At 41.9% G+C, this 15,762-nt stretch overlaps 2 protein-coding genes across 8 annotated transcripts in view; one reads left to right on the forward strand and one right to left on the reverse strand.

The window, feature by feature from the left end:
* CACNB2 (calcium voltage-gated channel auxiliary subunit beta 2) overlaps positions 1 to 15,762 on the forward strand; it is a 383,221-nt gene that overhangs the window by 365,440 nt on the left and 2,019 nt on the right. For all 6 annotated transcript variants that reach the window (XM_042945034.1, XM_042945035.1, XM_042945036.1 and 3 more), the window contains 3 exons: positions 7,732 to 7,841; positions 13,459 to 13,610; positions 15,039 to 15,134. In XM_042945034.1, the coding sequence (XP_042800968.1) occupies positions 7,732 to 7,841; positions 13,459 to 13,610; positions 15,039 to 15,134 (358 nt within the window). The remainder of the gene's footprint in view (positions 1 to 7,731; positions 7,842 to 13,458; positions 13,611 to 15,038; positions 15,135 to 15,762) is intronic.
* The window catches only part of NSUN6 (NOP2/Sun RNA methyltransferase 6), a 77,643-nt gene continuing 71,204 nt past the window's right edge, over positions 9,324 to 15,762 (reverse strand). Inside the window, exons 13-14 of one of the 2 annotated variants that reach the window (XM_042945045.1) lie at positions 11,505 to 11,566; positions 9,324 to 10,698 (exon numbers count right to left, since the gene is read on the reverse strand). The gene's annotated coding sequence lies outside the window, so the exon portion shown is untranslated. Of the gene's footprint in view, positions 10,699 to 11,504; positions 11,567 to 13,625; positions 14,685 to 15,762 lie in introns of those variants that run through there. The other variant, XM_042945042.1, reaches the window with a different exon arrangement.

Below are 15,762 nucleotides of genomic sequence, written 5' to 3' on the forward strand. Positions count from 1 at the left end.
GTTCAGACCCATCCCGTGACTTCTCTTTTTACACAGAGTAAAAATCAGAGTCCTTATAGTGGCCTTTAAGACCCTCTCTGGTCTGACCACGCACACCCCCACACCCTGCCTTACTTCTGACCTCATCTCTTACGCTCTCCCACTTGCTTATTCTGTTCCTGCTGTACGGACTTCCTTGTTCCGGGAGTGTGCCAGACAGCCAGATACATGCCCACCTCAGGGCCTTTGCACTTGCAGTTCCCCGTGCCAGATACTCTTCTTGGTATATGTGCACACACATAAACACACCCATCCCCTCTTCCTTCCTTTTTTCCATGAATCTTTTATGTATTTATTAATTTTGTTTGTTGTCATTCTCCCATAGTTGGAATGTAAACTCCATGAGGGCAGGTTTTTTGTTTTTTTGTTGTTTTTTGTTGTTGTTGTTGTTTTTAAATCTCTTATATGAACTGTTGTGTTCTCAGTGCCTGGAACTGTGCCCATTGTGAACAATACTTGTGGGTGACTGTTGAATGAATGTCTCCTATATGTGTCCTGCTAGAGAAACGCAGAGATGTTGAAGCCATTCACTGTCTTTGTGGACCTTAGGTGTCGACCATCAGTTGAAATTTCGACCAGTGACATATAAAGTGAATGAAAGGGCAGCTCAGCATGTGTGTGTCTGGGGTAAAGAGAGGAGGGAGGAACACTGACAGGGATGTCCTCTCTAGGAAAGGTTTTAAAGTGGTAGCTAAGATTTCACCAACTCGAATTAGAAAGGCATGTCCAGACATCAAGGTGTGGTACAGCATCATGGGGAAGGCAAGCTAGCTAGAGGTCTTTGAGTCAAGTCCCTCGACAAGGAGTGATGGGTAACAAAGCCAGGGCCATATCTAGTGGGTCGTGTTAATTGGCTCGGACTGAATCCTTTTCCTCTTTTCCCCTTCCCCCTCAGCTTGCTTCAGCAAGTTTTCTTGAGCATACTCTATGTGCTAGGCATTGCAAGGAGCAAAATCAGACAAGGGCCTTGGCTTTATGGAGCTTGCCTCAAGTTCACTGAAAGGAAGCCTTGAGTCAGATAGTCAATGGGCACTGTGGTCAAGGTTAAGCCACTTCCTGAAGCATCAAAGATATGATAGGAGTCTAAAACGGAGACTTCGAAATTTAAACAAAGAGTTGATTGTAGGGGATGTGGGAACAACCTGGGCTGGTTTAAATCTCTGCATTTTTAACAAGACAAATTTGGTGCCTCTCCTCGATACTCCTTTCCTTCTTGTATCCTAACAACACAAGTACAATAGATGGTATCTGTGGGTTTCATTGTTCTTTTCTATTTCTTAATATACTGCTTTTTCCTTGACCACACGTGCTTCTATAGCCATTTCTAATTTATATTGGCTTTCAGCAAGGGAGGCCAGGACAAGAAAAGGACTGAAAGAGACAGAAAAGGAAAGCAGACACTATGATTTGAGGTACAAAAAAGACTTGGTAATCAAGATCCACCTAATCAAATGCTCCTAATTTGATTTTTTCCCCATACCTTTATGAAATATTTTTCACTGCGTACCAGGAAAACACAGTCTCTGGCTTGGTCCAAGGCGACATGTCGGGCACTGGCCAAGTGAAAAAGGCATAGTCCTGACCAGGCTCAGTTACTTTTCAGTTCTCCGTTGTTGCCTCTGTCATTTATCCTAGTTTGGGATGGTCTTCTTGAGAATGCACACCCAGAAAATTCTGTTAGACAAAGCACTATGCTTTCTGTCACTGAGTTAGCCCACTGTCCTTTCCAAAACACCAAAGATGGAGAAATGAGATGGTATTTCCTTGCTGTCTAAACCTAGTAAGTTCTGAATTGGGAAGACAGATGCCAGCCATAGGGTATATCTTGGACCCATGTTCTAAAGTATTAGCCATTCAGGCTGATTTCATTTAAGAGACAAATGAACCAAATATGTGAATACTGTATTGATTTGCTGCTTCTGGCCAGGAGTAATTTCCACGTGGTTTTATTAATGGGCCTGCCTTGGCTTATCTGACCCATAAAGCTCACGTTTAACACTCTAGGCTTGGGATCACCTAGTAAAGATCCTCAAAGGAATTAACAGGGTCCATAAGATACACTTACAAAAATCCATGCAAAAATTGAATTTTTTAACACATGGCAAGACATCCAGAGTCCCGGAATCATTAAATGTCTTTTGGTTTTGGCACGAATAGGGGAAGGAAACTCATCACTTCCCTATACGTGGAATTTTAGAAGGGGAAAACTACTCCTTAATTATCTATTAAATAAACTAAACTTATTTTTAAAAATTGGAAGCCCAAGGGGAAGAAAATATAAGAGGAGGTGTTGGTGAGGAAGAGACTGTTGACAGGAATTGTTTTCTGTTCTTAAACCTTAGTTAGGTTCATTTGTTGAAGCCCTGGAGAGTTGTCAGAATCGTGATCCTGTTAAATAGCGTTACAGTGTGTCAGGTCAAAGAAGAGATGCTAAATCATTATCTTCTCTCTGTTGCGTGTGTGGAGGAGCCCATTTAGAATCAGATCCATCCTAACCAACTGTGTGTGTAAACAAAGCAATCTTCGGATTCACCTTGTAGGACATTGACAGGTAATTAACAAGGAAATTGAGGACAAGAAGGAGAGCTACCATCAGTCATAAATTTGGTTTTCCTTCCTAGTGACTTTGCAAACGTTAGCCGTCAGCTCTGAAGTGTCTGGAATGCGAGCTGAACTGTAGGGATACGTACGCTGTTGAATCTTCTGTGAGCGAATTTTACTGGAAATCAATAATCCTGGGAAACATTACATCGCTGTATTCTGTCGTGTGGATAATTTGCCTTAGATGTGAAGACAGCTTCTTCTCAACTGGTGGTTATCTAGCCTGGATGCATATTAGAATCCTCTGCAGCACTTTAAAAATAAATCAGAGCAAACGACAAAGGCTTTGTGCCGCCTGTGACCGAACCCAATCTCTAAGGAAGGACCTAACGTCACTTTCAAAGCCTCCATGGCAGTTTTGATATTCCGAGAGGGTTTAGAGCCACGACTCTAAGTTGAATCGTCCCCCAAATTTTGCCCTTGTAATTTTCAAGGTCCCTCTTTTGGCGGAACCCCAAGTGGTGACAATCCCCAAGGCACACTTAAGGAGTTGAAATAGGATAGTGACCCCACTTCACACAGCTGACAGAGCTGCCCACCGAAGCAGGTCATTGGGTCCTCAGCTGAGCATACCATGTGCACAAAGGTCTGAGCATGTGAGGGAAGGAGGATGTGTTATTATAGAAAATCCCGTCCTGCTGCTGAATCAGTTTCCCCACAGGCTGACTGTGTGGTGCTCTCTGGTCTCGTCTGTCTGGTCACCACTGTGTGCCCCGGGCGGTGCCCATCACCGGGCAGCTTGCCTCCCAGGGAGTGCCCAGACCCAGACTGTGGTCGCCAGCAGTACCTGGGTCCCATCCAGCTGTACTGCCGCAATGCCCCCCACTTCAGATGCTCACTCTTCCCTCTGCCTAGAACACCCTGCTCACAGTGTCCGTGTGGCTCATTCCCTCACTTCCTTCATGCCCCTGACCAAAGGTCAGCTTTCCTGAAAGGTCTTCCCTGAACACAAATGTACCCTGCCCTGCACCCCATCTGTGTCTTCATGACCCTCCATTATTTTTGTAATAGCTTTCTTACCACCTGGCATCACACATCTGTCTGTTTCCTTCCTCTCTCCCTACATCCCACAAGAATTTGAGTTCCAGAAGAGCACCCTCATGGCTGGCACATAGTAGGCACTCAATAAATCGGTGTTGGATGAGTGACCCCCTCCGTGGTCAGGCAGATGCTCCGTTGTCACCTCCTTTGCAGCTGGAGCTTCCCAGATTGTGTCACCCTAGCTACTATACCCACCCCCAAATAAACAAAAACATGTTAAACGATTACTAAGCATTGGGTGTTTCACCTGTAGCCTGATTTCACTTGTGAATGCATTTTGAAATAATAATGAAACGATGTTTAGATTGATGTTTTAGTGTCTTTTCTGGTTATTGCTTTTCTTACATGTTAAATAAAATTCTCCTCAGTGGACAGAAAGCCCAAAAATCCAATACTTATTTTTTAAAAAAGAGCAGTCCCACTCAGCAGTAAGAAAAAATGGAAATGTGCAACAATGTGGCTGAATCTCAAATCCATTATGAGAAGTGGAAGGCGCTCCATTCAGAAGGCTACAGTGATATTCTGGAAAAGGCGAAGCCAGAGGGATGAAAAGCAGTTCTTTGGGTGCCAGGGTTAGGGAAGGGGGGAGAAGACTGACAATAAAGGGGGCAGCACAAGGGAATTTGGGGGGGGGGTGTTGGTAATGGAACTATTTCTTATCATGACTGTGGTTGCAGATAGAGGATTCTATGACTTGGTCCAAATTGATGGAATCAGTCACCAGAAAGATGAATTTTGTGACACATAAACGCACATTTCTTTACAACAGCCCGTAGTCCCTTCCCCCATTTTACCAAATGCCCTGTGCTTCAGTTGACAACCACTCTAAACTACTTTAGGTGGCCCTTTTGCTTCGTTACTCCTTACCTCTAGATAACGTGCTCGATTTGCTACTTGAGTTTTCGGTGTTAGGCTTTATCTATTGACTTCCTACCTTGCAACATATTTACCTCTCCTGCATCTTACAGCTGTTTCTCCCATACCTGCACACATCTCCTCTTTCAGTCTCCCAACGGTTAAATCCTAATTTCAGCTGGTTCCATTTTTACTATGTATTATGACCTTGTGGGTATAGTTCTTTCTTTGGTGTTTTCTCATGGGAACCATGAGATAAGTAATTTTACTTTTCATGCTTGCTTAACTTTCTCTGTATTCGGCCCTAACTGAGCCCTTAATTCCCCAGTTGTTTGAACCACTCCGCGCCCTCCCCCCCCCCACCCCTGCAGCGTATTGAAATGCATCCTGTAGTCACTCAACTTCCTGAACCTCTGGGGGCCTTCTGTCATTCTGCGACATCTTTCACCTTTATTCTTGGGGTTTCCTTCGCCCCCCCCCCTTTTGGGTTGGAGCCCCTCTTCTTTAGATCCTTTGATCGCTTTCAGGGTTTACCCTGTCATCTCAGTCCACAACATCCTCTAGTAGTTTCCCTAGAAAAGTACAGAGCTTTTGGAGGCCCTGAGTATCTATCTAATAGTGTCTTTAAGCAACTCTCCCATTTAATTGAGAGTTAAAATGGCTATAGAATTCTGATTGGAATAATTTCCCCTTAAAATTCTGACAACTTTTTGCCCCATTATCTTCTGGCTTCCATTGTTGCTGTTAAGGATTACAGGACACGTGGGGCACCTGGGTAGCTCAGTTGGTTAAGCATCTGACTTCGGCTCAGGTCATGATCTCACAGTTCGTGAGTTCGAGCCCCACGTCAGGCTCTGTGCTGACAGCTCACAGCCTGGAGCTTGCTTCAGATTCTGTGTCTGCCTCTCTGTTTCAAAAATAAATAAACATTAAAAAAATTAAAAAGAATTACAGGACACTTAGTGTGGGACCTGTCTTTTTCCTTTGTCCCTCATGTCATGAAATTTGTGAAGACTGAGTCCCGGTGTAGAACTTTGAAACTTTGTGCCCATCCTTTTCAATTTGGATAATCAGACTCTTATGGAATTTTTTTTTTTTTTTTTGGTTTCCTTTCCTCTGCTTTCTTGATTCTCTTTTTTTCTGGGACTCTTATTATTTGGAAGTTGAATCTGCTGGGTAATTCTCTAACTCTCATACCTTCTATTTTCTCTCTTTTTGCCTTTTACTCTTGCTTTGTTTTATCCTTTAGATTTTCTTAACTTATGTTCCAGCTATTGTTTTGAATTTTTACTTCTACTTTTTAATTTCCAACGACTCATTCTGAGTTTCTAAACAGAAATTTGTTAGTTTCCTGGATATAATAATCTCCTGGCTTTCAACTTTGAATACAGCTGGCCCTTGAACAACACGACTTTGAACTTGTGTGGTTCCACTTATATGAGGATTTTTTTTTTAATGTTTCTTTATTTTGAAAGAGAGAGAGAGAGAGCAGGAGGGGCAGAGAGAAGGAAAGAGAGAATCCTAAGCAACCTTCACACTGCCAGCACAGAGCCTGATGTGAGGCTTGAAACCACGAAACTGTAAGATCATAACCTGAGTCGAAACCCAGAGCCAGATGCTCAACTGATTGAGCCACCCAGGTGCTTCTGCCTCATTTTTTGAGAAAGAGAGAGCAAGGGAGCATGTGTACATGAGCAGGAGATGCGCAGAGAGGAAGAGAGAGAATCCCAAGCAGGCTCCACGCTGCCAGCGGAGAGCCTGATGCGGGGCTCAATCTCAAGAAGTGTGAGATCAGAACATGAGCTGAAATCAAGAGTCAGACACTCAACTGACTGAGCCACCCAGGCGCCCCTATGAGATTTTGTTTTTCAATAAATATATTGGAAAATTGGGGGGAGGAATTGTGACCATTTGAAAAATCCTGCCGGTGAACCAATTAGAAATACTGGAAGATTAAGAAAAAGTTAGGTATTATTATAAGTATACAGAATATATAACATATAAAATATGTGTTTATAGCTTATTTACATTATCAGTAGGGCTTCCAGTCAACAGTAGGCTATTAGTTAAGTTTGGGGGCAGTCAAAAGCTCTATGTGGATTTTTGACTGCCCAGGGTATTGGTGCTTCAAACCCCCATGTTGTTCAAGAATCAACTATATTATTCATACTGTTGCTTTTTCTGTTTGTTTTGGTCTCTTATGTTAGAGCTTTTCCTAAGACTCTCAGGGAGCGCTGTGGGGCTCCTAAGAATGGGGGTATCACGTGATCACTTGGAAATTCTGTGCTCACAGGTGGGGCTTGTCAGCTTTATGCTTCCCTATAGGACAGGCTCACTGGACCATCTAATTGGAAACCTCTAATGTCGTTATCCTGGGGTGTCCTCCCCTTGGTAGTCAGTTTTCCCATGGAAAGATCTTCCATTCTGACCCCTGGAGGAAGTAAGCCTGGCTGTCAGAACTGTAAGACAGGGAAGAGGGCTGGTGGCCCAACATTTAGAATCCTTTCTTTTCCATCTAGTGTCCCTGTCCTCTCTCTGCCTAGGGTCTCCTGGTCAGAGGCCCTGTATTTTACTGCCTGTAGGGAATCAACCAGTGGTGTTAAATCACACGGGGAAGGGAGTATCACCTGGCGACTCGAGGGGAGGTGGGGGGGCTAGAACTCGGAAACAGACTTTTCACCAAACCTCGTGTTTTTAGTTTTGCCTTCTTCTTCAGCGGTATCATGAGGCTTCTATTTTACTCAACTATTCCCGTTACTGACTTAGATATTTACTTCTCTGGGTCTGTCATCTTACTGTTTCCAGCTTCCAAATTGTGGTGCTCTCATTTCTACCAGACCTAAAAGGAGCCCCCTAATTCCTTACTGTCACAACACCCTATCTGTCCTCTCTCTGACAGCCATCTTGATCTTTTAATTATTTTGTTAATTTTCTTATTTATTGCCCATCTCTTCCACTAGACTCTTAAGTCTGGTAGAGCGCTTCGCCCTTGGTAAGCACACAACAAATGCCAAGTAAGGAGGTGCAGGATAAGCCAAAATGAATGATTAGTCATTAACAATTCATTAAAAATGATTTTCACCTGAAAATAATGTTCACTGTATATCTCAAATCTAGATGCGTTTTGGGAATGTACTTCTATCCCCTTTTATTCAGCTAGTAACCTCAGGGTCTTCTGTTACTTTTCGCCCACAGGATATCCATCACAAGGGTCACGGCTGACATCTCGCTCGCCAAGCGCTCAGTGTTAAACAATCCCAGCAAGCATGCAATAATAGAAAGATCTAACACAAGGTCAAGCTTAGGTAAGTCTGTGCAGTGCTGATGAGCTTAGGCTATTGAAACATTTCTCTCCTGACGTTGCCAATGAGAAGCTCTAACTAGATGATAATTCCGTGTGTCATAGAGCAGAGAAGAAATGGACCCGTGTTGCCAACCCGTGTTGCCAGGGGCAGGTGTTACAGTCTTAGTGATTTCATGATGCAGAAAGATTTGTTAGGATAGTTGCGAGTTAAATGTTCCACTGGCTGTCAGCATTGTTTTGGTTGTGTTTTTTTTCCTTTCCCCCACTAATGTGAGCTTGGGTGTCTAGAGACTCTAAAACTTCCTGGCTTTGCATTGGTGTTACCGTGGGCAAGTTCGTTGATGTCTTTAATGCCGAGTTTCCTCATCTAAACAACAGAGAGAGAGAACTACCTTGTAGAATTATTGTAAGGATTAAACATAGTATGTTTAATAATAAAAACATAGCCATCAGTGATGGCTATTATCCAAAGACCCTCGGTAACTGAATTATATCAATGATTATGTCATATTCAGGATAGTGTGTGTCGGGGGGATGAGTAGGTGTTGAGATAAAAGATAAAATTAGTTACTGGCCATTTTTAACTGATACTATGTACAAAAACAGTATAGAGATTTTAGTGAACATGTCTACAGGGTTGTGTTTGGATACTGTTTATAAACGTGCTGATTTGCTCAAATGAGATAGTTTGGCAGTTATTTCTTTTCTGTGGCATGTGCTTGGAGTTTTAGGTTAATCATGGTCACATTTCACTCACTGGGTTGTTAGGTTCTGTTGTTATAAAGTAATTTTTCTGAGAGTTTGAGATTTTTTTTTTCAATTTAAAAAAATTTTTTTTAGTTTATTTTTGAGACAGAGCATGAGCAAGGGAGGGGCAGAGAGAGAGGGAGACACAGAATCCAAAGCAGGCTGCAGGCTCTGAGCTGTCAGCACAGAGCCCGACGCGGGGCCCAAACTCACAAACCACAAGATCATGACCTGAGCAGAAGTCGGACGCTCAACCGACTGAGCCACCGAGGCGCCCCTGAGAGTTTGAGATCTTTATATAAATCATTATATAAATCATAGAGAAACTATTAAAAATAATAAACTATCTGTTAGTAATATGTAGAATACCTTAGAAAACACAGTTTGGTTCCTCACCTAAAAAACCCTCACTGACTACACTTGGGTAATAGAGCACTGGTTCTGGGATCAACCCCCACGGTGAGCTCTGAGCTGACAGTGCAGAACATGCTCGTAATTCTCTCCCATCCCTTCCCCCCCCCCCCCCCCCCCCCGCCATCACTCTCAACACTTTTAATGAAACTTTTAGGGAAAAAAAAAAAAAAAAAAAGGAGGGAAGGAGGTAGAGAGGATGATAGGGACTTAAAGTGAGAGTGAAGAGAAGCTTCTGGACAACACTGTTCTTTACCTTAGCTGTGAGTCTGTGAGTGTATGGTTTAAAAGAGGGAGGTGGGAGGTGACACCAGAGAAGCAGAGGAGAGATATTAAGGGATTTGGAGCTTACCCTTAAGGCATTATGGAACCATGTATCGTAGGTTTTAGGCATTTATTCATCCATTTAACAAATACTTGAGTACCAACCATGTGCTAGGCATTACTGTAAGTGCTGGGGACACAGATGTAAAGGACACCAACTCCTCACTCTCATAGAGTTTTTATTTCATAAGGAACACATGGACAAAAGTGAGCAGATAATAAAAGTCCGTGGTTCAGGAGTCTGGAAAAAAAAGGCAGGCCAAGGGGTACAGAAAAACTGAGAAGAGTGATTTTTTACATGGGGATGTTGGGGGAGCCTCTCTGAGGAAGCAACGTTTTAGCAGAATGACTTATGTTGTGAATTCTCTGGCCTTACAGTAAGCTACCCGTGAAAAGACTGTCTCAGGCAGAGGGAGCTGAAGGTGCAAAGGCCCTGTGGTGGGAGTGTGATGTGTTTAAGGGATAGCAAGGAAGCCAGATGTGGAACGAGCAGAGGCCAGGGGTTGGGAGGATGAGGTCAGAGAGACTGTGCCTGATCATGTAGGACTTTGTAGGCCTTTTATTGTGGATGCGGTAGAAAGGTGTAGGAAAGCAGATGTGACACCACAGGACTTGTGTTTTAGAAGGATCACTGACAGCATTGTGGAGAAGAGAATGGAAAGGGGCAAGAGCCAAGTCAGGGGAAACTCAGATTGTTGAGGTTGTTTCAGGGAAAAATAATGTCCTCCGTGCAAAACCTAATCAAACGGGTGCCTTTAGAAGCATCTCCTCTCAGTCCACTTCTTGCCCTGTCAGGTCATTTAGTAGTCGTGGTCATTCATCATTCAACTTAGAGATTAAGAGGACTGACATCAGACAGGGGTGAAGGGAATGAGTAGAATGAAAGGAGTCCAGAGAGAAGAGAGCCGGGATCTGGCAATCTGTTGAACCTGGAACATGAAGAAGCCGACTCCAGCACGAGCTGTAAGGTTCCGCTTTCAGGAACTGGGTCATCAATGGTGTTATTCTGGGGAGAAGGAATTCAGGAGGAGGAGCTTGGCTGGAGTACTGGGCTGGGTAGGGGGATAAGGAACATGATGACTGCGTTTGCGCACGTGTTGAATTTGCAGTGTTACGAAGCACGCAGATGTCCAGCAGGCAGATCTGGAACGCGGCAGAGGACGGGGCTTAAGGTGCAGTCACTTCTTAGTAAAGTCTCCGTGGACACTGAATTAGCAAATACGGAGTCTTTGCTCCCAGGGAAACACAGGGGTAGGTTTCTCTGGCGATTTTAAGTTTTTCTTATGGTAGCACTAGGACATAGGTACTTATAGCAGGAGAATGGTCCAGTGATGCCCGTACATGTTGAATTACAAGTTGTGGGCGTTATGTGGACTCTGTTGTAGAGGAAACACGTTTCATGTTACAACGTAGTACAAAACCGATACTTTAACATTCCAGATATGTAAGTTTATGTATATGCTATACCTTAAGATTCTTCTATATTTAGTAGAGCTTAAATTTGAGAAGATAGATCCTCACCTCAAAGATCAATTTCAGCTATCACTTCTTTTACAGAAGGATGAAAGATCCGGTACAGTGAAGATATAATTTGATAGGTAAAAATTTGCTTGATGCGTAAGCTTTTAGAAAAGCTCCGTTACAGAAACCAAAGTATAGTATGTTGCCTTTGGAGTTCATTATGCTGATGTACCACTGTATGACATGAAGGGAAAGAAAACTTGGAAAAATGTGAAGCTTTAAGTCCATCTTTTGTACTGTTTTGGGGTGGTACATGACTTCTTTGGATGGACATACGGCTTTATTTGTAGCCATAAGATTCATACAAGTTCTAACTTTGTTTTTCCAGTTGTAATGTTGGTCAAGCATCACAATCTAAGATACCTACATTAGATACTTTTCACACTTAGAGAATGCAGAAGAACATTACACTCTTAAAAATATTACTTGAATTAAGATAGTTAAGCCACAACAAGGTTATAAAGCTGTAGCAAGGTTATAATTGGAATAAAAATGTAAAGATAAGGTAAATGTAGAGAATATGTAAACAATATTAGTCATGTTTTAAAACACTATTATGAAAAGAAATCAGAATATACCATTTTTATTTTTTAAACTGTTATTAAATTCAGTTATGTAGGGAAGTTAGAAGTGGAAGGAACTTCAGGTATTTATCACTCACTTTCGACATTCATGGCCAGTCTTGTTTCATCTCCAGTCCTCTCCTTTGTCCCCCAACTGTCTCTGGATTATTTGGAAACAAATCCCAGACATCATTACAGATTTTATCTGTAAATATTTCAGTACCTATTTCTAAAGATTAGGGACTCTCTTTATTTAAACCATAATGCCATTATCATATCTTAACAATACATCCCTAGTATCATGAGATTTCCATTCAGCCATGTATCATTTCCTAATTGTCATATATATTTTTTATATTTTACTCACTTATGCGTTGTAAATATATAGAGTCAAGATGCGAATTAAAGTCCACAGTGATTGGTTCAAAGGTCCTTAAGTTTCTTAGTCTATAGTTTTCCATATATCTTTTTTTTTTTTTCCCTTGTAACTTTTTGCTTAAAGAGTCTGGGTCACTTATGCATAGTTTTCCATAGTCCAAAGTTTGCTAACTGCATTATAGTGTAGTTTATTTAATTGTTCTGTTTCTTATAAACGGGTAGATCCAGAAGCTTAATCGGGTTTTGTTTTTCCTTCCTGCAAGATTGTCATGAGTACCATGTAACCAAATATTATTTTAAAGCTGGTATTGCAGGTGGTTTAAGTCCAGATTTTAAAGACATCCGGGTAAATAAAAGGAGTCTAGTCATAACATGTTGTGAGGCAGATGATTAGTGACTTATCTTTTCTGCAGTAGTGGAAGTTATCTCCAGGAGTCTTCCGCACAGAACCAAATAAGAGGACTTGAAAGGTATTCTGTAGGGCTAGGAGTCTCAAGGAACCCGCCCTTCATGGTCGTAGTAGACACTGCAAGCTGCATGCTAGGCTTGACAGATCTATGCTTCTGGAGCTTCTGGCTATTTCACTTTAAGCTTAAAAATTCAGCTTCTCATTCACACTACATTTCGAGCGCTCAGTGGCCGCAAGTGCCTAGTGGCTGGCTATCGGGTGGACGGCATTGATACAGACTATTTCCGTCATCACAGAACATTCTATTGGACCTCCTGTTTTAGATTCTAGAGAGATCATGGGGTAGACAGACTGAATGAAATTTCCCTGGTGTTCAAGCATATTTTTAGTTGATAATTTCTCTATAAACCTTATCGTTTGGATTTTTGCTTTTTTCTGTTTTTTTTTTTTTTTTTTTTTTTAATGTTTGTTTGAGAGAGTGCAAGCAAGGGAGGGGCAGAAGGAGAGAATCTCAAGCAGGTTCCATGCTGTCAGCAGAGAGCCGGATGCAGGGTTCGCGCTCACAAACCCGCGAGACCATGACCTGAGCAGAAATCAAGAGTCGGATGCTCAACTGAATGAGCCATCCAGGTGCCCTGTAGTGCTGCTTCTAATGGAGAACTACCCTTTTAGAACAGGAATACTGCAGGACCATTCGTCTGGTGGTAGAAACCATGAAAAGTGTGTTTTTGGACAAGTTTGTTATAGATACCATTAACGTCTCTCCTGTTTTTAATGTTGTATTTCAGCTTGCTAATACATTTGTCTAGATTATCATATCCAGAAAGCATACCAATAGGTGACAGTATAAACACAGATTAAGCTGATACAGTGAAAAGAAAGGTGGTGACAGTTGCTATGGTAACGTGGTCAGAAACAAACACATTGTTTCTATTTTACAAAATTTTTATGAAATGATTTCACAGAGTGAAGTTTTACAGCACAAAAAGTAAGTCAGCACCGATAGCCAACTATTTTGATTCTCCTACTCAAACTGTTATACTGGAAGCAAATTTTATAGCTCGTTGAAAGACTTCCCTCAATTCTAAAGGTACTTTGGAGAGACAGCTCTTTCCAAAGGATACCTTTTATCAGCTCTGTTACCTGTGAACATTAGCCTACTGGCTGTCCTACCTGCCTTCCAGGTGAAGAAACAGTGTAGCATTTTACTTGATTTCTATTGGGTCTAAAAATACTTTAATTGAACTCTGCTTAACCTTTTACAGCGGAAGTTCAGAGTGAAATCGAAAGGATTTTTGAACTTGCAAGAACATTGCAACTGGTAGTCCTTGACGCAGATACTATTAATCATCCAGCTCAACTTAGTAAAACTTCCTTGGCCCCCATTATAGTATACGTAAAGATTTCTTCTCCTAAGGTAAGTGGGGTTGTTCTTGTCTGCTCTCTAATCACACTTCACTATGGCGTTTATGTTGTGCTTTACACTTGTAAAAGGCTATGTTTCTAACATCAGGAGTGTGAAGAGACAGGGTAGTCAAGAGTTCTTAATATAAGCAAACACCATAGGTTCATGGCTTACAACAGTGATTCCTAAAAGTGTGGTCCCTGGTTTCCTGGAGGAAGGTTCTGAGAAACTTGCTGAGAGTCCACAAGGTCAAAATGATTTCCACAGTAATACTGAGACATTATTTTCCTTTTTCAGTGTTTGGGCATTTGCACTGATGGTGCAAAGGTGGGTAAAAGTTAAGTGTCCATGACTCGAGACTGGTACCAGACAGCACCCACAGTGAAGAAGACCACCACCGTGCAGTCGCACTGAGCAATGTCCTGACACAGGAGTAAAATTTGACTCTTCAATACAAGCCTTTTCAATATCCTGTGTAATGAAACAGGAAGTACATTTGAAAGTGCTTCAGCTACAGTTTTAGCAGTTAGCTATCTTGAGGACACTTCGAAATACAAACTCAAGTAGCTTTTTTCATGGAACACCATTTTTATTTGAAAGAACAACTGGCATACTATGTTTATTCAGACTGGCTTATTTGGCAGATCTTTTCCCATTTGTCACCAGTGATAAAACTGAAGGTTTCAAACAAAAAAACAGAATTTCAGAAAATTCGAATCTACCTGAGAGCTTACCAGCTTCTCAAAAGACAGACTTTTCTGAGATTAGTGGTAATAGCAAATATATTCTTTTAAAAATGTGTCCGAAGATCTGAAGAACTCCGTGCACCATTGGTTTTCCAGATGATGAATGAATGATGTTACAAATCATGCCTGGTAAAAGATCCGTTCAAATTTCGAGACGGGGCAGTGGAACTTGAGAGTGAGAGAAGTTCATGGATAGGGTGTTAGCTTTCACGTGCAGACTGTCGTGAAGAAAGTAGTTTGGTGTAATGTTAAAAGACAATATCCACAGTTACCTGCAAAGGCTACTAAAATACTCCTCCTCTTCTGAATTCCCTATGTGTTGAAGGATAAATTTCTTCACCTATTCCAACCAAAACAATACACAGTAGCAGGTTAGAAGTAAGTGTAGCTAGGAGACTTTGCAAAAAACTATAGATAGTTGTACAAAAATAAGTAATATGTTCACATGTAACAGGCGTATGTTCTAAAGCTCTTGGGGTTCTCAGTTTTTGTAAACACAAAGGAGCCACGATACCAGAGGTTTGGTAAGCTTCAGCATAAGCTCCATGCTAGCTGGGTATGTTTTTTGAAGCCTGCACCTGACGTGTGTGTGAACGCGTTAATTCTGCAATCTTAGACATTTTGTAGCTCAGTCTATTGAGCTGCTTCTTCAGCTGAGTGCAGATGTTCTCCCGTTACACCTTCTCTCGCACAGGTTTTACAAAGGTTAATAAAATCTCGAGGGAAATCTCAAGCCAAACACCTCAATGTCCAGATGGTAGCAGCAGACAAACTGGCTCAGTGTCCTCCGGTAAGTGGTCTCTCGGAACGGTACAATCCACTCCGCGTCCTCAGACCTGGCATTATATCCACAAGGCAGGCACACAAACACCGGACGGAATTCTCCCCACCGAGCCGTGGTCCTCACTCCCAAGAGGTGAACTGTCCCACCCGTTCCCACAAGCGCTTGTCTAGATCATGGCTTACAAAAAGCTACAGTGCATTCCGTGGTGACCGTGCACTGTTAGTATCTAATTGTCTTAAATGAAACAAGATTGTGGTTTCAGAAATTTCGTTGCTAAAATGGATTTGGGATTACTATTCACTTCTAATAATAGGGAGCAAATTGCTGGCTCTTAACAACTGAGAAATTGATTTGAGACCACGTAAAAACAAATTTCTGAACACTCAAAACACCTTCTTCCTTCTAATCCCTCCTTTACCTATCATGCTTGGGGACCCTAGATCACCTCTGGGTTTTTGTTTTGTTTTGATATGCAGGTATAGCAGAAGCTATAAGAGTTCTGATTATATTAATTTTCTGTTGCTTAGCATATTTTGAAGTTTGCACCCTGTCAAATCATCTGTGGTTTCAGCTTTTTTCTGCCAAATTTCATGTCCTAAACGGGCCTCAGTCATTTCCAAGATCAAGTTTTTCA

The sequence above is a fragment of the Panthera leo genome, chromosome B4 (assembly GCF_018350215.1).
Source record: "Panthera leo isolate Ple1 chromosome B4, P.leo_Ple1_pat1.1, whole genome shotgun sequence".
Lineage (NCBI taxonomy): Eukaryota > Metazoa > Chordata > Mammalia > Carnivora > Felidae > Panthera > Panthera leo.